Source organism: Urocampus carinirostris, chromosome 7, assembly GCF_059441175.1.
Source record: "Urocampus carinirostris isolate Australia breed hairy pipefish chromosome 7, RoL_Ucar_1.0, whole genome shotgun sequence".
Taxonomy (NCBI): domain Eukaryota; kingdom Metazoa; phylum Chordata; class Actinopteri; order Syngnathiformes; family Syngnathidae; genus Urocampus; species Urocampus carinirostris.
In genome coordinates, this window is record NC_142355.1 from 35,240,521 (window position 1) to 35,265,426 (window position 24,906).

The 24,906-nt window shown below is 42.5% G+C and overlaps 1 protein-coding gene across 2 annotated transcripts in view; it reads left to right on the forward strand.

The window, feature by feature from the left end:
• sin3aa (SIN3 transcription regulator family member Aa) overlaps window positions 1–17,743 on the forward strand; it is a 30,691-nt gene extending 12,948 nt beyond the window's left edge. For both annotated transcript variants that reach the window (XM_088340692.1, XM_088340691.1), the window contains exons 6-21: window positions 397–645; window positions 717–869; window positions 2,187–2,342; window positions 2,423–2,512; window positions 2,616–2,734; window positions 3,564–3,774; window positions 3,864–3,980; window positions 4,057–4,295; window positions 4,645–4,828; window positions 5,264–5,852; window positions 9,441–9,610; window positions 9,684–9,857; window positions 9,978–10,070; window positions 13,037–13,131; window positions 13,402–13,594; window positions 15,575–17,743. In XM_088340692.1, coding sequence (XP_088196818.1) covers window positions 397–645; window positions 717–869; window positions 2,187–2,342; window positions 2,423–2,512; window positions 2,616–2,734; window positions 3,564–3,774; window positions 3,864–3,980; window positions 4,057–4,295; window positions 4,645–4,828; window positions 5,264–5,852; window positions 9,441–9,610; window positions 9,684–9,857; window positions 9,978–10,070; window positions 13,037–13,131; window positions 13,402–13,594; window positions 15,575–15,790 — 3,048 coding nt within the window. In that variant the 3' untranslated portion in view covers window positions 15,791–17,743. The remainder of the gene's footprint in view (window positions 1–396; window positions 646–716; window positions 870–2,186; window positions 2,343–2,422; window positions 2,513–2,615; window positions 2,735–3,563; window positions 3,775–3,863; window positions 3,981–4,056; window positions 4,296–4,644; window positions 4,829–5,263; window positions 5,853–9,440; window positions 9,611–9,683; window positions 9,858–9,977; window positions 10,071–13,036; window positions 13,132–13,401; window positions 13,595–15,574) is intronic.
• Window positions 17,744–24,906: the final 7,163 nt, after the last annotated feature.

Below are 24,906 nucleotides of genomic sequence, written 5' to 3' on the forward strand. Positions count from 1 at the left end.
CCCACTGTGAACAGTGGAAACAAATGATAATAAACATTCGGTATTGTAAAGGGCTGTGTAAGCTCCGACATCATCTCCAAAATTATTTCATAATATTTCTTTACGTTGACTACCTCCTCATCGGATCATTCTAAGAATAACTCTCAAATGCCACAACCCGAAGATGCAAAAATATTAGTCTGCTGATGACTGGAAGGCCGCCTAGATACGCAACAAAAGCGTTTTGTTCACCAATCTTAAGACTCTTGTTACTAATAAATGAAATACGACAATTTAATATGGCACATCGAATGATGTATCATGGCAGACTAGTGTGCCATGGTATGAGAAGTATGAGCCACTGCTGTAGCACACAGAAACATTTTCTAATTGCTCGCCATGCTGTCGTCCTTGCAGCCCCCGCAGCCGCAGGCGCCGACACCTAGCGGCCAGAGCAACCCGTCCATCCCGGCATACGGGGCGCCCCGCTCCCCACCCGTGCCCCTCCTTCCGCCACCTGGTGGGATGCCTGCCGGCCTTCCGGCGCAGAACAACCAGCCGGTGGAGTTCAACCACGCCATCAACTACGTCAACAAGATCAAGAACCGCTTCCAGGGTCAGCCCAACATCTACAAAGCCTTCTTGGAAATTTTGCACACGTACCAGGTCAGCATGAGTAGCTCACTGGCATAATAACGGGGAGATTTTGAACTTTCTCAACGTATGTTATCCCGTAGAAGGAACAGCGGAATGCAAAGGAAGCTGGGGGAAACTACACCCCAGCCCTGACGGAGCAAGAGGTCTACGCTCAGGTTGCTCGACTCTTCAAAAACCAAGAGGACTTGCTCTCGGAGTTTGGACAGTTTCTTCCAGATGCTAATAGCTCAGTGGTTAGCCAACACTTGAAATTTTTTCTCTGCTAACATGCAACTGGCCATATCGCAATTTATGTTTTTCTCGCTCATGTTGTGAAGTTTAAACTTTCGTAGACACTCTAAAAAGGCAAGAAGACATCAATGGATTTTGAACTTGCAAGTAGAACCGTGAGTGGGGCTTTTAGATAAGAGAATTTCATCCCATTCCAAAGCCCTTCTCCGAGCCCGCTCTTTTTAATAAAATCTTCAAGGTTACAAAAAAAAACAGATCAGCCCTAAAGGGGAGTGGAAATCAAAAACAACAACATGACTGGCCGATAGCGACAATGATATAATAGTCAAAACAACAGACAACAGTGACTTAAAATAAGGATCTGTCATCTCATGAAATCTCCTTTGCATTTGTCAAATGTTAAAAATAAAATGACCACATGTAAAACAAAAACATAGAGTAGTCCCCGCAGGAATACAACATTTATTCATTCTAAGGTGGGAGTCGTAAATTGCCTTATGGTGTGGGTTGGAAACCTATGGTAAAAAGCTAATGAGTTCCAATTCTGGAATAATTAATATAAAAGACAAAGTAGTATATATTAAGTAATTCTTATATGTTAAGGATTTGTAGACAATTAAATGACATAAATGACATAATTGATTAATATGTGTGGGGTGGGATGGTATAGTTGTGTAGTGGGTGGATGCAGAGATTGATGATAGCAGAATTAGAAGTTTTAGAAGATTTCTATCCTTTAATTGACTCCTTATTCTTAATAATATTCCAGACCTGTGATTTACAGCCATACACCTTGGTGAGAATAAAGTTCTGTATGCCTTTATTTTGTATTTCTTGGTAAACATAAGCTCAGTTTCAATGGTTATTATGTTTTGGCTTAAGTGGAAATTTTAGGGCCCATGGCTAAACAAATTCAATGTTGTCAGAAGAGATCTCTTCTTTGGGTAGGGATTGCTAGCAATAACATATTATGAAGCCGTGATGCAAACCAATAGCATACTTACATCTTATATGACCTCGACCATAAGCAGACAGGCGTCTTAGAAACGTTTCAAGCATTCGACTCGCACAGTCATACCCACAAACACTATAAAGTTTGGATTTTCTATGTTTTTGGTCATGTCAAGAATTTGTTGTTGACATGGTATAGTTGTGGAAAATGTCGTCTGATCTTACAGTGAGAACATCTTAAGGCGCTCTATGTTTTTCAATTTTTACCCTTTTTTTACTTTTTTGCATTTATGGAAAATAAAACATTGTGTGTATTACATAGACTTTGCCCTCAGTGTACTTGATTCAGGCTTTTCTATTCCAATTAGATGTTGAGCAAGACGACAGCCGAAAAAGCAGAGTCAGTACGGAACGATCACGGCGGCACCGCCAAGAAGCTTCAGCTCATTAACAAGCAGCGACCCAATCAGAACGGTTGCCAGATCCGCCGGCATCCTCTTCCTGGAGCCACTCCGCCCCTCAAGGTATGCAAAACGCAACTAGAATTGGAACCGGGTCTTCTATGGATATAGTTTCATTTTTTTCTCTTTTTTCACAAAAATAGAAAAAGCCCAAGTTACTTAATTTGAAAGAGTCACCCATGGCCGATCCCAGTAAGCATGGAGTTGGAACCGAGTCGCTTTTCTTTGAGAAGGTACGTTTGGATTCATGTTTCTTTTGTTGGATTCCTCCTGTCACATTCATGAATGTGTTTGTTTGGGTCATGTGTAAATCGGAAAATATGTTTCTTATAAAAGGTGCGAAAAGCCTTACGGAGTCCCGAGGCCTACGACAACTTCCTCCGATGTCTGGTCATCTTCAATCAGGAAGTGATCTCCCGGGCTGAGCTGATACAGCTGGTGCTACCATTCTTGGGGTTAGTACTTGAGTGGTCTATAAATAAAATGCTGTAAAAGCAGGACAATAGGCTGCTACTCTTTCATATAGGTTTTGTTCTATGCAGCTTATGATGATGTGGCGAATTTATGGATCAATTAGGGCGTTGTATAAAGTCCAAAAGAACAGCAACAACATAAACTGATCGTAATATATATCATTTAAAAATGTTAATAACGGTTATATATTTGCCAATGAACAAGAAAAGAAATATAATTGGGTAGGGAAATTAAAGCATTTTTCCAAAAAAACATTTATACCCGTCCAAAAAAATACCCTTTATAAATGCAATGTGATAAACAAATCGTCCACCGGAGGGCGCTCTCATTGCACAACAGTCATTCCCGCTTTTGAAACAATGTGGAAAGGCCGCGTTTATTGCCATGTTCATTTCACTTCTTTATTTCACTCTTTAATGTGAAAGAAAATAAGAGGACTAAAAGAGGTAAAAACTTGTGGTATTCACTCCTAATCCACATTAATAAAAGACAACTGTCAAAATATGTACATACATACCTACAGTGACGATTCTACACTAAATTACTCCCTGGGCAAGACCCCCTCCAAGCGCTCCCTTGCTGCAAGCCTCACCCACGCCTAAAACCGCCACTGCATCCGTTGAATAAAAAACATATATATATATATATATATATATATATATATATATATATATAACATAGCTTTGTCTATACAAAATGTTTTTTGTTTACAAAGGTAATGGGTGCAGCTTATGATCGGGTGCACCTTATAGTCAGGTTTCTATTACAAATACAGATTCATAGCAGTTATTTTCCCACTCTTCACTAAAGGAAATTCCCAGAACTGTTCATCTGGTTCAAAAACTTCCTGGGGTACCGGGAAATGTCCCACATCGAGCCGTACCACAAGGAGCGGGCCACCGAAGGCATCGCCATGGAGATTGACTATGCTTCCTGCAAAAGGCTTGGCTCCAGTTACAGAGCCCTGCCCAAAAGCTACCAGCAGCCCAAATGCACTGGAAGAACGCCACTTTGTAAAGAGGTATGAAGGAGACAGTTTAGTTCAGTGTCCGAAATGTAATGATTGTACTACCTTTAATATTCTTTTACCATTTTTTTTCTCGGTTTCAGGTACTAAACGACACCTGGGTGTCCTTACCCTCTTGGTCTGAAGACTCCACCTTTGTCAGTTCTAAGAAGACTCAATACGAGGAGAACATCTACAGGTGTGAAGACGAACGATTTGAGGTGAGTTCTATCCGGTGGTGTTTCATCATCTAGGACTATACTTGAGCTAACCGAATGTGTGTTGTCCTCTTTCCAGTTGGACGTGGTGCTGGAAACCAACTTGGCAACCATCCGAGTTCTAGAGTCAGTCCAGCGGAAAATCTCGCGGATGTCGGCGGAGGAGCAGGCCAAATTCCGATTGGACAACACACTGGGCGGTTCCTCGGAGGTTGTCCATCGAAAAGCTATCCAGAGGATATACAGCGATAAAGCCCAGGATATTATCGATGGCCTGAAGAAGAATCCTGCTGTTTCCGTCCCTATCGTTTTAAAAAGGTGCGTGCCTATTTAAATATATGATCGAATCTTCCAAAATTATTTTGAAATTAGCCTATTATTACACATTTCTTTTATACAAGGAAGAAGTCTTAGTGGTTGACTGATCCCGTTTTGACCCTACTTATATTACTTACAACCTGGTAACAGAATCATAACATAGTAAACAACATAGTTATAAAATAAGTTAGAGTTATCAGGGGATGTTGTAATGTAGTCTTTTGAGACTTTTTGTGAATAAGAGCTCTACAAATAAATGTGACTTGAAATGCATAGCAAACCGTTTTTTGGCGCATTGAAGCTCTCAGATTTGGTGGCCCCTGTCATAACGTTTCCCACTTTCACTTAGGCTAAAAACCAAGGAGGAGGAGTGGAGGGAAGCCCAGCGAGGTTTCAATAAGATTTGGCGAGAGCAGAATGAGAAGTATTACCTCAAGTCCTTAGACCACCAGGGCATCAACTTCAAGCAGAACGACACAAAAGTGCTGCGCTCCAAGTCATTACTCAATGAAATCGAAAGCATCTATGATGAAGTAAGCACTCTATACTTTTTCTATTTGGCATCTTACACTCCAATTCTATTTGCACTATATTACGGAAGACCCCAGAATACAACATTGATCCTTTTGTGTGATGTGAGTTGAGCTGGTACAGCAGAGTAACAGGAATATGCAAAGGTGTGATATCCAATAGCATGTCGGCATTTTCATGTCGTGCCGCAAACCAATAGCAGACCCGCATTTTATATGACGTTGACCAATAGCAGAAAGGCGTCTTAGAAAAGAAAGTCCTGGATGCATGAACACCACAAAGTTTGAATTGTATTAGTTTTTGGGCATGTAAAATCATTTGTTGTTGCTGTCGTAACGGGGAAAATGTAAAAAGATCTTTTTCAAGAGTACAAACATTATAAGGTGGGGACGCCATATTCCTGGGGTTTACTGAATCCTTTTTAATCATCTTTGCAGCGTCAAGAGCAAGCATCTGAGGAAAATGGGGGCCCGCCAGCTGGTCCCCACTTGACCCGGATGTACGAGGACCGGCAGATCCTAGAGGACGCGGCGTCCCTCATCATCCATCACGTCAAGCGCCAGACCAGCATCCAGAAGGACGACAAGTACAAGATCAAGCAGATCATGTACCACTTTGTCCCCGACTTGCTCTTCGCCCAGCGTGGAGAGCTCTCCGACGTGGAGGAGGAAGAAGAGGAGGAGGACGAGGAAATGGATGTGGAGGAGGGAGTTCCTTCCAAGAAGCAGAACGGCATCCCTGGCGGTGGTGGAAGCCCTTCTAAGTCAAAGCTGCTCTTCAGCAACACAGCTGCCCAGAAGTTCCGCGGCATCGACGACGCTTACAATCTTTTTTATGTCAACAACAACTGGTACATCTTCCTGAGGTTGCACCACACGCTTTGCTCGCGCCTGCTGCGTCTCTACTGGCAGGCCGAGCGGCAGATCGAGGAGGATTTGCGAGAGCGGGAATGGGAGCGGGAGGTTCTTGGACTAAAAAAAGAGAAGAACGACAATCCTGCCATCCAGCTCAGACTCAAGGAACCCAGTAAGTGGAAAAAGTTGTTTCTCAATATCATTTTTCTTCTTTTTCTTCACATCAAATATCGATTTTATCACGATTTTCTTTAAACCTGTTTTATTACAATAATTAGCTATTTTTTAATTGTATTTTTATGTTAAACTAAATGAAATGCTAAATTGTACCAAATGTCAAGTCAAGTCACGTTTATTTGTGACGCCCTTAATCACAGAGTCTCAAAGGGCTGCACAGATTAAAGACTATTGCAAACTAGACTATTATGACACCATCCCCTGTTCTAAAACCTACATGAGGGCATATAATACACATATTATCAATATAGAATATAGGTTATTCATATGCTATACAGTAGAAGTGTGTTTCAAGCTTAGATTTAAACATTTCCACTGAGGTTCTAGATCGAATCTCAGGGGGAAGAGCATTCCACAGCACCGGGGCCTGAATGGAGAACGCTCTCGAACCTGCGGATCTCTTCTTGGCTCTTGGGATCACTAGTAAATGAAATGCTAAATTATACCAAATGGAGTTCAAGCAAAACACCCAAGGAGAACAAATATACTGGTACACTATTCTACTCAGCGCTAGTATACATATGCTCAGCCTCCCTCCCTCTGGATATTCATCCATCCATCCATTATCTTCCGCTTATCCGGGGTCGGGTCGCGGGGGCAGCAGCCTTAAAAGGGAAGCCCAGACGTCCACCTCCTCCAGCTCATCCGACGGGATCCTGAGGCATTCCAAGTCAGCAGAGAGACATAGTCTCTCCAGCCTGTCCTGGGCCGTCCTCGGGGCCTCCTCCCGGTGGGACATGCCCGGAACACGTCCAGAGGGAGGCGTCCAGGAGGCATCCTTATCAGATGCCCGGATAAGTGTGTGCGGTACCCCATACTCCCGAAGCACCCCCCACAGAGCTTCCCGAGGAACACGGTCGAATGCCTTCTCCAAGTCTACAAATCACATGTAGGCAAACTCCCATACACCCTCAAAGACCCTGCAGAGTGTGTAGAGCTGGTCCAGTGTTCCACGGCCAGGACGAAAACCACACTGTTCCTCCCGAATCCATAATTCGACCTCCTGGCGGACCCTCCAGTACCCATGAATAGACTTTACCAGGGAGGCTGAGAAGTGTGATTCTCCTGTAGTTGGAACACACTCTCCAGTCTCCCTTCTTAAAGAGGGGAACCGTCACCCCAGTCTGCCAGTCCAGAGGCACTGTCCCTGATGTCCACGCAATGTTGCAGAGGCGTGTTATCATGACACGCTCACAACATCCAGAGCCTTAATGAACTCCGGGCGGATCTCATCAACCCCCGGGGCCCTGCCACCGAGGAGCTTTTTGACCACCTCGGTGACTTCAACTCCAGAGATGCAAGAGCCCAACTCAGAGTCCTCCGGCTCTGCTTCCCCAGAGGAAGACGTGTTGGCGGGATTGAGGAGGTCTTCGAAGTACTCCGCCCACCGATTCACAACGTCCCGGGTCGAGGTCAGCAGCGCCCCATCGGCACTATAAACAGGGTCGATGGCACACTGCTTCCCCCCCTAAGACGCCGGATGGTGGACCAGAATTTCCTCGAAGCCGTTCGGAAGTCGGTTTCCATGGCCTCCCCAAACTCCTCCCATGCCCAAGTTTTTGCCTCAGCAACCGCCGAAGCCGCATTCCGCTTGGCCAGCCGATACCTGCCAGCTGCTTCCAGAGTCCTACAGGCCAGGAAGGCCCGATAAGACTTCTTAGCTTGACGGCATCCCTCACCACCGGTGACCACCAACGGGTCTGAGGGTTGCCGCCGCGGCAGGCACCGACTACCTTACGGCCACAACTCCGATCAGCCGCTTCGACAATGGAGGCGCGGAACATGGTCCATTCGGACTCAATGTCCAAACCATGACGGGCACAGAAGTCCAATAACAAAACACCACTCGGGTTCAGGTCAGGGGGGCCGTTCTTCCCAATCACGTCCCTCCAGGTCTCACTGTCAGTCTCACTGTCAGTCTCCCAGCAGTACGAGGGAGTCCCTAGGGGGTGCGCTCTCAAGCACACCCTCTAAGGACTCCAAGAAGGGTGGGTACTCTGAACTGCTATTTGGTGCATAAGCACAAACAAAAGTCAGGACCCTTCCCCCCACCCGAAGGCGGAGGGAGGCTACCCTCTCGTCTACTGTGGTGAACCCCAACGTACAGGCGCCGAGCTGTGGAGCAACTAATATGCCCACACCGACTCTGCGCCTCTCACCACAGGCAACTCCAGAGTGGAAGAGAGTCCAACCCCTCTTGAGAGGACTGGTACCAGAGCCCAAGCTGTGCGTGGAGGTGAGTCCGACTATATATATAGTCAGAATTTCTCAACCTCACACACCAACTCGGGCTCCTTCCCTGCCAGAGAGGTAACGTTCCATGTCCCAAAAGTCAGTACCCTTTTGGCCCCTCCTACAGGTGGTGAGCCCATGGGAAGAGGGTCCCACATCGTCCCTTCGGGCTGTGCCCGGCCGGACCCCGTGGGTAAAGGTCCGGGCACCAGGCGCTCGCCAGCGGACCCTACCTCCAGGCCCCGGTAACACGCGTCCGGGCGGGGGAAATTGAGGACCAATGGTTTTTGTCGTCATAAGGGGTCTTCTGATCTGCGTTTTGTCTGGCCACTCACCTAGAACCTGTTTGCCATGGGTGACCCTACCAGGGGCTTAAAGCCCCCGACAACATAGCTCCTAGGATCATTGGGACACATACTCCTCCACCACGATAAGGTAGCAGATCAAGGAGGAGCCTCTGGATATCATATGTCACAATTGATGATAACATTTCTAATATGAATAATGTAATGAAATGACTGGAAAAGAGCATTGAAACCCCAAAAAGTGAATGAATGAATAAATCAATGATACTTTATTCATTGAAATAGAACACTATTGATTCTATAAGAAGCAAAAACACATGTGCTATCTCTTAAAGACTTGTAGGATTTTGTAATGATATTACTAACTTAAAGAAGCTGACGTGTGTGGCCACCATCTTGTTTAAATGGATTACCTCATGTGCAGTCCCTTTTCAAGGTTTCTTCATTTTCCTCATGTTGAGGTTTTTGAGTTTTTCCTTGCCTTCATGTAGGTTTTAGATCTGGGGATGGTGTCATAATAGTCTGTAGTTTGCAATAATCTGTGGTCTGTGCAGCCCCTTGAGACTTCTCGTGAATAAGGGCGTCACAAATAAACTTCACTTGACTTGTCCTATGAAAGCCCAAATGACCATTTTGCCAAGGTAGGTGGTTCCAGTGGTGCTTTTAACACCTAAAGGCCTTTTACTGCACACATCAGAGCGCTGCATGTGATGGTCGCCAAGTCCCGTCATTCATGCATCGTATGTGTGACTTTTTCACGACTGTTTCCTTCTTTAGCCACTCATGTTGGCCATTTGACTGAAGGCTATGGCCCACTGCTATTGTTTTTGTTAGCTGCTTTGTGTAAATAAAACCTGCTTATTTATTTTACTCTGTCACGGTCACGCACTTAACAATCAAATGGTGTCAGAGGGAAGCAGCAATATAACAAGCCAAAATGCTGACGTCGACTGAAAATCTCGATTTTGCTGTTACTTTCCCTGCAGTGGACATCGACGTGGAGATGTACTACTCGGCTTTCTTGGAGATGGTCCGTAACCTCCTCGACGGCAACATGGAGGTGTCTCAGTACGAGGACTCGCTGAGGGAAATGTTCACCATCCACGCCTACATCGCCTTCACCATGGACAAGCTCATACAAAGCATCGTCCGGCAGGTGGGGTTTAGTTTCCTTACGTTCACATTTGTGACGCTGAAGTCGTTGTTAAATTGTTGCATCTTCTCTGCAGCTCCAGCACATCGTGAGCGACGAGATCTGCATACAAGTGACGGACCTCTACCTAGCAGAAAGCGGGAACGGCGCTTGTGGCGGATCCATGTCCACACTTTCGTCACGAAGCGCTCCGGAGGCGGCCTACCAGCGTAAAGCGGAACAGCTCATGTCGGATGAGAACTGCTTTAAGGTAAAGTCAAGTAAGATCAAACGGAGTATACTTTGTTGTGAGCGATGATAATTTTTGTGTTGAGGTTCAGACAATAAATGTTTGACATCGGCGTCACCTTTGCATTTGATACCTCCCTAGGTGATGTTTGCCAGGAACAGAGGTCTGGTGCAGCTGACACTGGAGCTGCTCGACACAGAAGAGGAGAATTCTGACGAGACCATGGAAGCAGAGGTAAGAGGAACTGGGTCTGGATTTTTGAAAGTGCAACCATTGGGGGTGGGACAATAAGTGTTGTTCACTATTCGATTGTATCACGATGGCAGTGTCAGGGACGGAAAAACTGGTCGGTACCCGGAACTGGGAGAGCAAAGCGTGGTAGGGGTCGGAAACGAGTCGTAAGCCAGGACGAGAGAGTAGACGTATTCAGGATAAAAAAGTGGGTCGTAAGCCAGGACGGGAGAGCGGACGTGGTCGGGATCTAAACAGGTAGTAGCCGGAGACAAACGGTAGCAAAAACGGGACAGGCGGGAGTCAGGGTCAAAAAAGGCTTGCCTTGTATAAACAGAGGTTCGCAGAGGGACTGACAACAGGGGATTGACAGGACTGGGTATAAATAGGTACAGGGAGCCCATCAGAGCCCGCAGCGATTGGCGCCAAATGAGCGGGCACAGGTGATTCACATCGGTAATCATGACAACTACTAAAGTACTACTATGGAAATACTATAAAAATACTACAGAAATACTAAAACATACTGCTATGGAAATACTTACGTACCTGATATGACGTCACAAAAATTGCTTTCAGTGAGAAACGTCAATTTCACCAAAAATAAAATCACAATATATACATGAATCGATGTTTTTTCCCCACCCTTAGCAACCCATCTATCCTTCCATTATCTGTACCGCTTATCCTCAGTAGGGTTGCGGGGGTGGGGGGGTGTCTTGGTGCTTTAGCCCATCCCAGCTATCTTCAGGCAGTGGGCAGGGGACACCCTGAACTGGTTGCCAGCCAGTTGTGGGGCACACAGGGACAGACAATTCGCTCGCTCATTCACACCTTTGGACAATTTGGACCGGCCAATTAACCTAACATGTACCATAAATTCCGGACTATAAGCAGCTACTTTTTTCCCAAACTTTCAACCCTGCGGCTTATTCAGTGATGCAGCCAATTTATGTAATTTTTCTGACGACATGACGCAACTTTTAAGTTAAACGCAATCGGGCAGTCTGATATAGAAGGAAACCGAGCTGCCGCATGTAATCTTTACTACGTGAGCGTGATGAAGTGAGAGCGTGGGACAGCGTCTATATGACAAAGTCTCTTTCCCATACTGATGGAAGACGACTTTGATGACGTCAGTTATAAGGAGGAAGATGAGGACGGTTTACCGTGATTACTACAAGCACGGTATGTTTTTTTAACAGAGCTGTTTACTGTGTTGCGAGCGTGTTGCTAGTAGCATTTTGCTACCCTTCACAGTCACGGTTTGGGATGAAAGTTATAATATTATTATTAAAGCTTTGAAAACTCTCGGTGTACCGTCTTTCTTTGTAAATATGTGCAACCATGTATAATATGTATTTGCAACTGTATATTTTTGTAATGTATTTATTTTAGAAACTTATTCTGATATGTTTTGAACGAGCAAATGAGAAAGAAGGGGCGGGGCAAACGCGGGCTGACGGGAAGTGGAGTAAAGGTGAGACGTGTTTGTAGACGCGGCCGACAATAGTGGATATATATTTTTCCCACCCTTACCTTTGGAAATATACACTTTTTTCCTTGGATTACTTTCAACGGGCACCTGGACTCTGCAGGTCTGCATTAAATCTTAAGTACCGGTAACATTTTCCGTTTATTTTGCCAGCTGTGTTTGTTGGACTGTATCGGGTGTGGGTTAATTTCGTGTTTGTATTGCGTTTTTTCAATGTGGGCGCATGCGGCTAATATACAGGTGCGGCTTGTGTGTGTACAAAATTGATTTTCCTCCCAAAATGTGGTGGGTGCGGCTTATAGTCAGGTGCACTCTATAGTCCGGGATTTACGGTATGTTCTTGAAATGTAGGAGGAAACCCACGCAAGCACGGGGAGAACATGCAAACTCCACACAGGAGGTTCGACCTCATGACCTCAGAACTGTGCCGCACACGCGCTGACCACTGCCCCGCCATGCTGCCCCCCTTAGAAACCATATAGTTATTATCTAATTAACCTATTAAAGGACAAACATGCCTTCTCACTATGTGTCCCTCAAAACAGAGAGTGACTTTGCCCCTGCCTACAAAACTAGACATTTTCTTGGAAAGGAAACAATATTAACACCTGATCAATCATCTTTATCTCAGCCACAAGAGCACACTGAAACATTATTCCAAAAATATTTTTGACTGCATCTCCACAAAAATCCGAATTAATTATGATAAATCTAAGCCACCATATAATCTTTTAGTTCATCAAACCAAACACAAGTCAATATAATAAAACAAACAAAATAACATGTAAATTATAACGGCCATTCCACACCATTTTGTGAGATATAACGTTTATTTTATTATGTTTTATTTGAACTTTTTTCTCTCATTCTGTGAAGTTTGGCAATTTAATGAACTATATAATTTGCAAGCCAGTGCCCCAGGTATGAGTCTCTTACGTTGTCAATTATCATATAATGTTCTTTTTGTTGTCAGAGTGTCAATTGTGGTTTGCAAATGAGTTGTTTTTTTTACTCAAATTGGAATTAAAAACTGTAAGTGAGTAAAGTTCTACTGCATTATGTTCAGCCCCGAGACTTAGTCGCGCTATTTTGTCCACCAAGGAAAAAGTACAGAACAATGACATGTGTGTCGTGAATTCACAGATCCATGGAAGAACACTTTTTTATGATTTAACTCGCGGAACTACCAGGGTATTGCATACACCTGGATTTCAATATCATGTAGCTAACAATACTTACATTTAATCACACGACAGGAAGGTTTTTTTTTAAATTAAGCGAGAGAGAAACTTGATTGACATTATAGGCCCTACTCGGCCCGAATTTTGTGTATTTTTCGGGTCGGGCTCTGCCCTAAGATCTTAAATCTAGAAGCGGTGTCCTGTCCTAAATAGTACATATAAGCCAAAAAGCTCCCGTCCTTAATGAGTGTAAAGACAAATTAAGTCATACCTTTTTTATTCTGTGTCTGCAGAGGTGGTCTGATTACGTCGGACGTTACTTGAACCCGGACACCACCACCCCTGAGCTGAGGGAACATCTGGCCCAGAAGCCAGTTTTTCTTCCCAGGTGAGGTGCACACTGCTTTTATTTGAACCTTCCAGGCCATTGGTCTAAGAAATATGAAAAAAGGGTCCTTGTATATGTGAAATCCGGAAATATACAATCTATCTTGAGAGCTCACAGTTTATATTGTATAGCGACCCGTTGCAATGTTATCATACTTTATTGAACCTTGTAGAACCCATGGGTCACCATTTACTAGGACGAAAAGGGTTCTTTGGTTCTCCGGGATTAGATCAACTATTGATTCAAATACTAAGCAAAGAATCTGGGCAGGAATCTGCGACGCATCCGAAAGTACCAGAAGTGTCGCGAGCAGCTGGACAAAGAGGCTGGCGAGGGAGGAAAGAAGCCTTTGGATAAAGAGAAGATGGAGTGCATGTTCAAGCTGAATTCCTACAAAATGGTTTATGTCTTCAAGTCCGAGGACTACATGTACCGGCGCACCGCGCTGATGCGAGCACACCAGGTTCGAAACCTCTTGTTACTAAGAAAAGCTGAAGCACCTTTCTGGTGTTCAATACATTTGAGCCACCGGTTTATAACATCTTTCAGAAGTGATACTGATACTGAGATCCTGAATTAATTTTATTTTTATTCCGAAGAGTTTGACTCGATTTATCTGTCTTTTTTAACCCAGCACTATTGATTAAGAGCATTCCTATGTAGTCCTTATTTTCCTTTTACTCTAGACCCCTGGGATACGACATAAATCTGTCTTGAGGTGGGACTTTCCCTATATTGGAGGATAGAAACCTCAGTAATTAGCGAAGAGTGTAGGTTTTGTCTTGGTTCAGGGACATAGCACTTTTTTTTTCTAACTGATCACATAATTTTGGTTGGGACAAAAAAACGATTGCTTGATATTAGTGGGTACATAGGGCTTTTTTTTTTTAAAGTGATCACATAATATTGGTGTTGGTGTGGGCAAAACAATGATTGCTTGATTTTTTTGGGGGGGCATGTACCCTCCGATCATGCCAAAACTACAGCTTTCTAATTAGTTAATACCTTCCTAACCCACGCTGCCAAAGATAAAAACATTGAATTATTCGATTGGTTCCGGCCATACATCTTACAGATGCCATCTTTGTATTTCTTGATAACCGTGAGCTTTGTTCCCATGGTTTGCATCTTCTTGCTTATCCCTTTAACATCACTCCAAGCTTAAATACAGTACAAAATAATATAGTATTTTACCACCAACTCGCAAAGTCTTATGTAGCATATGAGATTCTGAAACATATGAAGAGAAAGATTTGTTGGAAGGAGCAGTGTCTGAAACTAATGACAAAAAGTTAGCTGACACCAGGGCAGACAACTCTGAAAAGTTGCCTGCCCCACTTTTCACAACTTGAAAAACAATGAGAACAACAACACTTGACAACACTTAAAAATTACGTTTATTATAAATCCTCTTATAACATTCATTGCATGTATATGACATCGCTGTTTTCCATCTGCCATTAGTATGTACCTGTATTTACTCATCTTCATTCATGCAATGTTTGAATGTTTTCATTCATGCAATGTTGCTACAAGCCACATGAACTTCTCTTTCCACGATGCTGTTAATGTACGTTTACGTTGTGTAGCGTCATAAATTTAGTTAGCTTCTTTTGAATCTTTCTTCTGGGGCTGAGGTTTAGGCTTGATTCCTAACCACTTATCCATTTTCTTTTTGTTCTCTGTGCGCCTACTTTGGAAAATAAAATGCAAATCCACACCCTTATAAGGCTCGGGAAAGTCCTGAATCAAGTTATTCAATGCAGGCTTCTGATCGGCTGCCGGGTATGCAAATTGCCAAAATAACCGAAATTTCCAAACTGAACGAAGATTTCGAAATCGGAATAAAGCAAACGTTTGATTTGCAAAAAAAGTCTTTCGTTTTTTTCTCTTGATAAAGTTGTCGGCCACCAGGGCGGAGACGTTTTGTAAGTTGTACGCCAGACGTGAAAGATGCACGCCCCGGGCGTCCGGGCAGACGTTATTTCAGACACTGGGAAGTAGTTCTGTTAATACGGTATCGACATTTTAATGTGACCGTCCACAAACCAATAGCAGAACAGCATGTTGTATGACGTTGACCAATGGCAGACAGGCATCTTGGAGATGTAACTCGCCATACGCTCGAAAACCGCAAAGTTTGAATTCTGTATATTTTGTGCAGACTGTAATTTCTGTTTGATGGCATGTTATAGTCTGGGCAATGTCCCATATATTGTTATGGTGCAGTATATTCCATTCACTGTTCTTGGGAAAGGAAAGTGCACTTACAACTAAGACCAGTCTCCAAGCACCGTCTTTTAAATAGTTTTCCCCCTTTCATTTTTACGTTTTTGTCTGTATTCCATGTTTCTCCTGGAGTGTCATGTTTAATCTTGTTGCAAAGAATGTTGTGTCTATGTTGTTATTAATGAAAATAAAGACTGTTCTGTTCTGTTTACAGTCCCACGAACGCGTGAGCACGTGCCTCCACAAGCGCTTCCAGGCATGGCTTGCCGCATGGGCCAAGGAGCATGTCAGCCCTGAAATGGGCGCCCAAACCGAAAAGTGGCTAATGGGTGAGGGCCGCGATGGTTTTTTACCCTGCAGCACCGCTCGCCATCCCGAGGTCCTCCACTTCCGCCACGTCAGCAAATATCGCGTCACGTATGACTCGTAGCCAGGTCAGGATGGAATTTTGCTCCAGGGGCGGCAGGATTAAGTCCCGCGCTCACCTAGCACCGACCCCCTGAGGAATTGGGCATTTTACGCCTACGGCTGCAGAACGTTTTCAGCGGCACCGTTTTCTGATCTCCTCCAAGTTGTTTACGTCACATGTTTTCAGATTATGTCACCATTCAAAATAGTGACTACCACATAGTCCAATGAGCACAAACTTACCATATTATCAGGACTATAAGGCACACCTAAAACCCCCATATTGCCCAGAAATTTGAACGTGCGGCTTATAATTCGCTGTACACAAAATTGGAAATGCGTTAACCTTGTTTATGCAATCATTAAACAATCGATACATTTTATCGTTGACCCACCGTATAGTAATTGTAAGAACATGGATTTTTAAAAACCGGGCTGCTAGGGTGGATAGTTGTTGCATAACATTGAATGCAAGGAAAATTAAACCCGGAACGCGGCTGGGGGAGTGCAGAACTCAGCTACTAGACCACTAGGGATACAAACCTATTGTCACACTATTTTAGTAACGCTACCATATATGTTGGAGTAGAGAGAATGTTTCACTTTTTCTAAGTTCAAAGTAAGTATTGAAAGTGTTAAACATTTTGACTACATGCGGCAATGCGTTCATTTATATATTTCAGGACAACAAAATTACTTCCCAAAATGCTTTTCTTTTCATTAAGTTCAGAAGGACGGAATTACTTCCGGCAATGCCCTTTTTGTCTTTCAGTTCAGAATCTTGTGCGCTTCCTTACGACTTTGTGAGTCTTTTGTACAATGGACCAGTAATAACATGAACAATTTGGTAGCGTGACTGAAAATAGTGTGGTGATGAGATAACATTTATTGCCTTTTCATGTGTCGTTTGTTTCCCTAGGATCCGACACACTCCAAGCCATGTTCTTGGTTGCATTCCCATAGTTTTTATTCTATACGCCTTACGTATGAAAAAAATATCCCCCAAGACTATTTTTGGGTGGTGTGCCTAAATGTGCGAAAAATACGGTACTTATGCGCTGAAAGAAAATGCGAATGGCAGCTGCATCGCGTCATTTGCCCTTGTTTTTCCTACCAAAACTCTGGAATGGTTTGATGCCGCTCACCAGCACTCAGTACATGACCATCCTGCCGTCCACACGTTCCGAACATTTAATTTTTTTAAGCCAGCCCAGTCCTGCTGGACAAGTGCACTTATTCGGGGGTTTGGGGGAGAACGGCTTCCCAGATTTTCGGCTGCCGATCACAAATCACTTCCTGATCCGGGCTGAGCTTTGTGTCGTCGGGTGACAAGCTACAAGCCTCACAACACTGTTTCAACTCAGCATTGTAAAGCTACCTACATCTTGTAAATATATACATATGAAATATAGATTATATATAACGCACACAATCCTCGCCGCCCAGGGAGACAACTTTTTTAAATACAAATATGACAAAAGCCGACACACACACACACACAGTCTTTTGTAAATACACTGTAAATAGTCCGAGACTTTTTAAGAACGTGTTGTTCTGTTTGTAGAACTTTCCGAGCTAACTTGTTAGAACGTTAAGTTAAAGAAGAGGAGATGATTTAGTACCGTTTTTACCAAAGGGACTTGATACCAAGTATGCTGTTTTTGTCGCACTTAACACCCCTTTTTTGTGTCCTTTAATGTTTTCTTTTTCTTTGTGTCCCTAAAAATGGACAAGTAGAAACGTTTCTTTGTTTTGTGTGGTTTTATTAATGACAAGCAAAAGTGAAAAGCACTGCGACCATCCGACTTTTACCCCGTTCAGTCTCTTTCTCCGCCCTGGTTTTATTTCTGCTGACCCCTTCTCTTTTTTCAGTTGTATTTTTGATATTGCAAAAAGTCCCGCCAGCATATCTTTTGTCCGTTTATTTAGACATTATTTAAAGTAAAAATAAAACTGAATTTGTAGCCTACAATTATTTAACGTCTCTTGGCTTTTATTCGTGTTCGTCTTTTTTTTCTTTTTAGGGAAAATTATACATGCCAGATATTATTTAGGTTCCCTTTTTGAGCCAAGCTTTTTTTAGGGATAATTGATTTCTTCTTCCTCTGTATTTACATTTGTAATACTTCTCACTGACAGTTTGTGGGCTTCTAGATTGGGTAAGTAGTTAATTTTCCAAACTTGAATCTAGTATGCATATTTGGGGAGTGTGGGATGTAAAAACTGGAATTTGCAGAGTAATAATTCCATACAAGGTTGCTGACGTGATGATGAACGTGAAACCTCAGGGCTGTGGCACCAACTTGGTAACCTATTACCTAGAATGCTTCACTTTGTTTTGATATTTTTTGTCATGAATTATTTTCCCATAAAGGTATTTTGTGTATTATTTTGTAACTCCATAGTGATAACAAAAACTCAACTCAAAACACTCATTTCAATAATAATCAAAGAACCTCCATCCATCCATTATCTGCACCACTTATCCTCAGTAGGGTCCCGGGGGTGCTGGAGCCTTCCCAGCTGTCTTTGGGCAGTGGGCAGGCGACACCCTGAACTGGTTGCCAGCCGGTCGCAGGGCACACAGGGACAGACTATTCGCTTGCTCATTCACACCCAGGGACAATTTGTACCGGCATATTAACCTGACATGCATGTTTTTGGAATCTGGGAGGAAACCAGAGTGCCCGGAGGAAACCCAAGCAAGCATGGGGAGAACATGCAAACACCACACAGGAAGGTTCGATAATTAATGAACCTGTAGAGTATTTTTATTCTTTTATGTTATTTATTGTTCAAGAAATGTATCGTGTTAGATTTTAAAAAAAAATTATATTCTTTATTTTGTTTCATTTTTGATTATTAAAAAAACAAAATATCGCATCAGATCAGCCAAAAAAAAGAGGAAAATCAGATTTTTTCAAACTTTTTTCTTCATGTTTTTTTTGTGCAGAATTGATTTTTTTTTTTGTACTTATTTTTTTCTAGTCCAATTCTGTTTTTTTAGTTTTTTTTGGGAAAATTCTGTGATCACAAAAAATGAAAGGAAAAAAAACTTGTTTTATTTTTAGTCTTGAGATTATTTTTAAACAATTTTCTTTCAATTTCATTCATTTATTGTTATTTTTATTCAAAGCAAATTATCAAAAATAGCAAATGAAAGGAAAAAAATATATATTTATAATTGTTTTGATTCTTATTCGTTAATTATATGTGCATTCCTTTATTTTTGTCATATATATATATATATATATATACTGGACTGTCTCAGAAAATTAGAATATTGTGATAAAGTTCTTTATTTTCTGTAATGCAATTAAAAAAACAAAAATGTCATACATTCTGGATTCATTACACATCAACTGAACTATTTCAAGCCTTTTATTATTTTAATATTTCTGAATTTGGCTTACAGCTTAAGAAAACTCAAAAATCCTATCTCAAAATATTAGAATATCATGAAAAAGTATACAAGTAGGCTATTCAACTAATCACCTGAATCATCTAATTAACTCGAAACACCTTGCGAGGGTTTCCTGAGCCTTAAAAACACTCAGCTTGGTTCAGTAAATCACAAGTATGGGGAAGACTGCTGATCTGACTGCTGTCCAGAGGACCATCATTGATACCCTCCATCAGGAGGGTAAGACACAAAAAGAAATTTCTCAAAGAGCAGGCTGTTAGTGCAGTTTCAAAGCATACCCACAAAAAGTCTGTTGGAAGGGAAAAATGTGGCCGGAAACGCTGCACAAGCAAGAGAGATGACCGCAGCCTTAACAAAATTGTGAAGAAGAGCCGCTTCCAGAATTTGGGGGAGCTTCAAAGACAGTGGGCTGAAGCTGGAATCCAGGTATCAAAAGCCACAGTTCACAGACGTGTCCGGGAAATGGGCTACACTAGCCGTATTCCCATGGTCAAGCCACTTCTGAACTCAAGACAACGGAAGAAGTGTCTGACTTGGGCTATGGAGAAGAAGCACTGGACAGTTGCAGAGTGGTCCAAAGTCCTCTTTTCAGACGAAAGCAAGTTTTGCATTTCATTTGGAAGTCAAGGCGCCAGAGTCTGGAGAAAGGCTGGAGAGGAGCAAAATCCAAGTTGCTTGAAATCCAGTGTGAAGTTCCCACAGTCAGCAATGGTTTGGGGAGCCATGTCAGCTGCTGGTGTTGGTCCACTGTGTTTCATCAAGTCCAGAGTAAATGCAACTGTGTACCAAGAGATTTTAGAGCACCACATGCTTCCATCTGCTGAAAAGCTCTATGGAGATGAGTATTTCATTTTCCAGCATGATCTGGCACCTGCCCACAGTGCCAAAACCACCAGTAACTGGTTCACTGACCATGGCATCACTGTCCTTGATTGGCCTGCTAATTCCCCTGACCTGAACCCCATCGAGAATTTGTGGGGTATAGTTAAGAAGAAGATGAAAGACACCAGACCTACAAATGCAAATGAGCTGAAAGCCGCTCTCGAAGCATCCTGGGCATCAATAACACCTCAGCAATGCCACAGGCTGATTGCCTTCATGCCACGCCGGATTAATGCAGTAATCCGTGCAAAAGGATTCCCAACCAAGTACTGAGTGCATCAATGGACATTTTCAAATGTTTGATTTAGTTTTGCTGTTATAAAATTATTTTTTTACTTGGTCTGAGGAAGTATTCTAATATTTTGAGATAGGATTTTTGAGTTTTTTTTCAGCTGTAAGTCAAAATCAGCAATATTCAAATAATAAAAGGCTTGAAATAGTTCAGTTGACGTGTAATGAATCCAGAATTTATGACATTTTAGTTTTTTTAATTGCATTACAGAAAATAAAGAACTTTATCACAATATTCTAATTTTCTGAGACAGTCCAGTATATATATATATATTTAAAAAATGTTATCTAAATCAAGCAACTGTCAAAAAACCCTGAATGTTTGTTTGATTCCGACAAGCTACCGAAAGGGGGCGACAAAGTAATCAAAATTAAGTCGTGAATCAGCAACCCCATGCAACTAGCATAATAATCTTCCAGGTATGAATCTTATTTTGACAGTGTGCATCCAAATTTTGCTACTAAAACCAAGAAAAGATATGAACGATCTATTTTTGATAGAAAGCTTTGTCCTCCGCAGGTGTCGGCAAAATACAACTCCAAAGGAAATCCTTCTGGGACAGCGGAGTCTCAAAGCATGCTGGGTAATTCAATGTGACAGCGTCTCACGCGTTTCCACACATTTGGCAGAATGTGACCTTTCTCTTGCGTGCTCTCCCTCTCTTTGCAATATGACTGATGGCAGAAACATGTTGCACTGAGGAGTACGCTTTAGTGTTTTTAGACAATATGGTCGGTAGGACTTAATCCATATTACAATTTATCCCTCAGACTAGAGATCAGCAACCCAAAATGTTGAAAGAACCATAACGGCCCAAAGAAAACAAATGGGTGATATTGAGAATTTTTTTTCCCCATGTTTATGTTAATCGTCTGCATTTCAAGTCAATGAAGACCTCCCACAGCGCGTTACAATGTGCTTCACACTTTCCCTTTTACATACACTCACCAACCGATAGCAGCGTCAGCCATGCAAGGCAACGTCCGGCTCATCGGGGGCATTAGGGAATCAACATGACACGGAGGAGCCGGGAATCGAACCTGCAACAATGCCGCCCATATTTCATGTTTTAATGACTTTTAGTACAACACTAATGTGTCCAGCATTAAGAAATACATAGTGGTCAAGCTCAGGGATGGATAGAATTACAATATTGGATTTTTTTCTTAAACAGTGTCTCTGTCATGATTACTCATGTGATTCAGTTGTGCCCGCTCCTTTGTCACCAACTGCCGCGGGTTCTGATTGGCTCCGGATCAGTATTTGAACCCAGTCCTGTCTGTCCCCTTTTGTCAGTCCGTCTGCGAACCTTAGTTAACACTAGGCAAGCCTTTTTTGACCCAGACTCCCACCTATCCAGTTTTTTGCTCCTGTCTGTCCCTGGCTTCGACCAGTTTTTGATCCTGACCATGTCTGCTCTCCCATCCTGGCTTCCGACCTCTTTTTGTCCCCGACTACGTCTTCTCTCCTTTTCTGGCTTACGACTCGCTTGCGACCGACCACGTTTTTGCTTTCCTGCTTTTCCTGCACAATCCGAGGAGCGACCTGCTTCCCGCGGATCGTGGGCGCAGCCCTTTCTCTTTCTTCCACTAAAAACTTGTGAGAAACGCAATGCAACTGGGTCCTGTCTTCGTTCTGGTCCTGACACTGATTGTTTTCCACCCCGCTATTTCTTAACAAACATGGAATCCGTTTATAGACAAAGCTCATTTTTTATAATTATTTTGATCACAAACGTACATCTTTACGAAATTAAATTAAGATTATTATTACTATGATGTTAATAATAAATGACAATATTATTATTATCACCCCCGAACCTAGTTTTGTTAGGTCCCCAACTCCATCAGAGTGCCGTGATTCAGGTATCATTGACTGTTTTTTCACTGTTTCCCTCTCTATTCACTCATTTTAGCCATTTGGCTGTCGGATCTAGCCAGCAGCTATAATTGTTAGCTGCTTCTGCTTTCACCTGTTGTGACACTCCCCTCCCACCGCTGGTCGTGCAAGGGAACGTTGCACAGTTACATGATTAAGGCATGTTTGACCTTTGTTCCATTTTTCCCTCTTTAGCCAATCATGTTAGCTATTTGGCTCTAGGCTATAGCTAGCACCTATTGTTGTTAACTACTCCTGCTGTGTTTGTCAGTGTCACCTTCCCCAGCTTGTCATGCAAGTGAACATTGCAGAGTTTCTTGATCCGGGCATCCTTGATTTCCCCCCCCCCCCCCCTGTTTCCAACTTTAGTCTCTTATGTTGGCCATTCGGCTGCATGCTATGGTTAACCTCTATTGTTATTGCTAGCTGGTCATGTAGTGAACGTTAGAGTTAGATGATTCAGGGATCTGCCTCTTGATCATCATTGTCTCCATTGCTTTCCTTCTCTATCCACTCATGTCGCTGAGTTTTTCTCGATTTAATATTTTTTCTCTTTTTAAAAAAAAAACTTTTTTTTTTATTTCCCCCATCTTTTTTTCCTGTATTTGTTTCTTCGAATTCAGCGGATTTTGCCCCAGGACTTCTTTGACTCTTCAATTTGTTTTCCATTCTTTAGCTACTCATTTTGCTGACTTTTTCCTGCTTTCTTCTTTTAGTCTTTTTTAAAAAAATTCTCTCTCTCTCTCTCTCTCTCTCTCTCTCTCTCGCTCTCTCTCTCTCTCGTTTTTCCCTTTTTCTGTTTCATCACACGTCCCTCAGTTCTGTGATTCAGGCGTCTACCACATGGTCATCTTTACGTTTTTTTTTTCCTTTTTTTTCTTCATTAGCCACTCAGGTTGCTGAGTTCCACAATTCATGACCCCGAGGTTTGGTTTTGCAATCCTTTAATGGCCTATTATTTTCTTCTTGCAAGAAAATACTTAAGTAGGCTTCCGAATTCTGCCAAGTGGTATCCTTCAAGCTTCCGTACTTTGTCTAAGCTACAATGACCTCAGTGGTGGATTATTACACTCTGCCACTTAAAATATATATATATATATATATATATATATATATATATATATATATATATATATATATTGAAGAAAATAAGTCTTTGAAAACCTGCCATTTTGCTATTTCTCCCACTTAGAAATCATGGAGGGGTCTGACATTTTCATCGTAGGTGCATGTCCACTGTGAGAGAGATAAACTAAAAAGAAAATTCCAGAAATCAAAATGCATATTTTTTTAGGAATTTATTTGTTTGATACAGCTGCTAATAGGTATTTGAACACCTGTGTATCATTTAGAATTCTGACCCTGGAAGACCTGTTAGTCCCCCATTAGAAGTCCACCTGCACTCCATGTATCATCCTCAATCAGATATCTTTGGAGGGAGCTCTAACTTCGTGTTTCTCAGCGACAGCCCAGAAACCTGACTGATCTAGAAAAGATCTGTGTGGAGAAGTGGGCCAAGATCCCTCCTGCAGTGTGTGCAAACCTGGTGAAAAACTCAAGGAAACATTTGACCTCTGTAATAGCAAACAAATGCCACAGTACCAAAGATTAACATTCATTTTCTAAGGTGTTAAAATACTTATTTGCAGCTATATCACACATAAAAATTGTTAAAAAAATCATGCATTGTGATCACTGGATTTTTCTTTTTAGATTATCTCTCTCACAGTGGACATGCACAAACGATGAAAAATTCAGACCCCTCCATGATTTCTAAGTGAGAGAAACAGCGAGATAGCAGGGTGTTCAAATACTTTTTTTATTTACTGTATATATTTCTATCAAGCTTTTTTTCCCGCATGACTCCATCAGACACTTTTTGTCCTTTTCTGCCTCCCAACATCAAAGCCCAGCAGGCAGGCGCACTGAGCCCACAGAGACTCCACTGTTTGATGCCCAACTCTAAAGCTGGCGAGGGGGGGGACGCTAGGGGCACCATTTGCCCCCCTTTGCCCCATGCTAACACAAAAACAAAAGAATGCCCTCATTAAGTGGCGCTGAGCTGCCATCCCGACCAAATTGACTCACCGGCAGGCCACAGGGCGCCTCACCAAGCCCGCTTCTTTTTAGATTCCCACAGGGATGGGGCCCCCGGGAGAAAAAATCATTGTGTGGGGGAGCAAGCGGGTGAAACGTCAGCAAGCAAACTTATTTGTTTCTGAGGGTGAGACGACCCCCACCACAGGCGGCGACCAAAGCTTTGAAAAGAAAAAGTTGGCAGTGAAACAGACACGTTTTGCTCTACGCCTTTTGACACTGTGCCCCCTTTTCTTTTGGGGTCCTCCGTAGACTTTAGTGGGGGTGCACCTGCGAGCGGGCAACATTTATTTGGGGAACTATTTGTCAATGAGCTGACTGACTTGGTGGTCTGAAATTTGTGGGAAGTTGGAGAAGTCGTTCTCAAAGCAGCATAGATGAAAATGTATGTATTATTTTTAAGTATTTTATTATATTTTTACCTCAAATTAAACTTTAAAAATCAGATAAACTCATGAATATAACTTTATATTCACCCGAAAAACTCACCGTCTTAAAATTTCTTAAAAAAAGTAATTCATGGGCTTTGTTAGAAAATACTTTTTAAACACAATCCAGTTTGGAT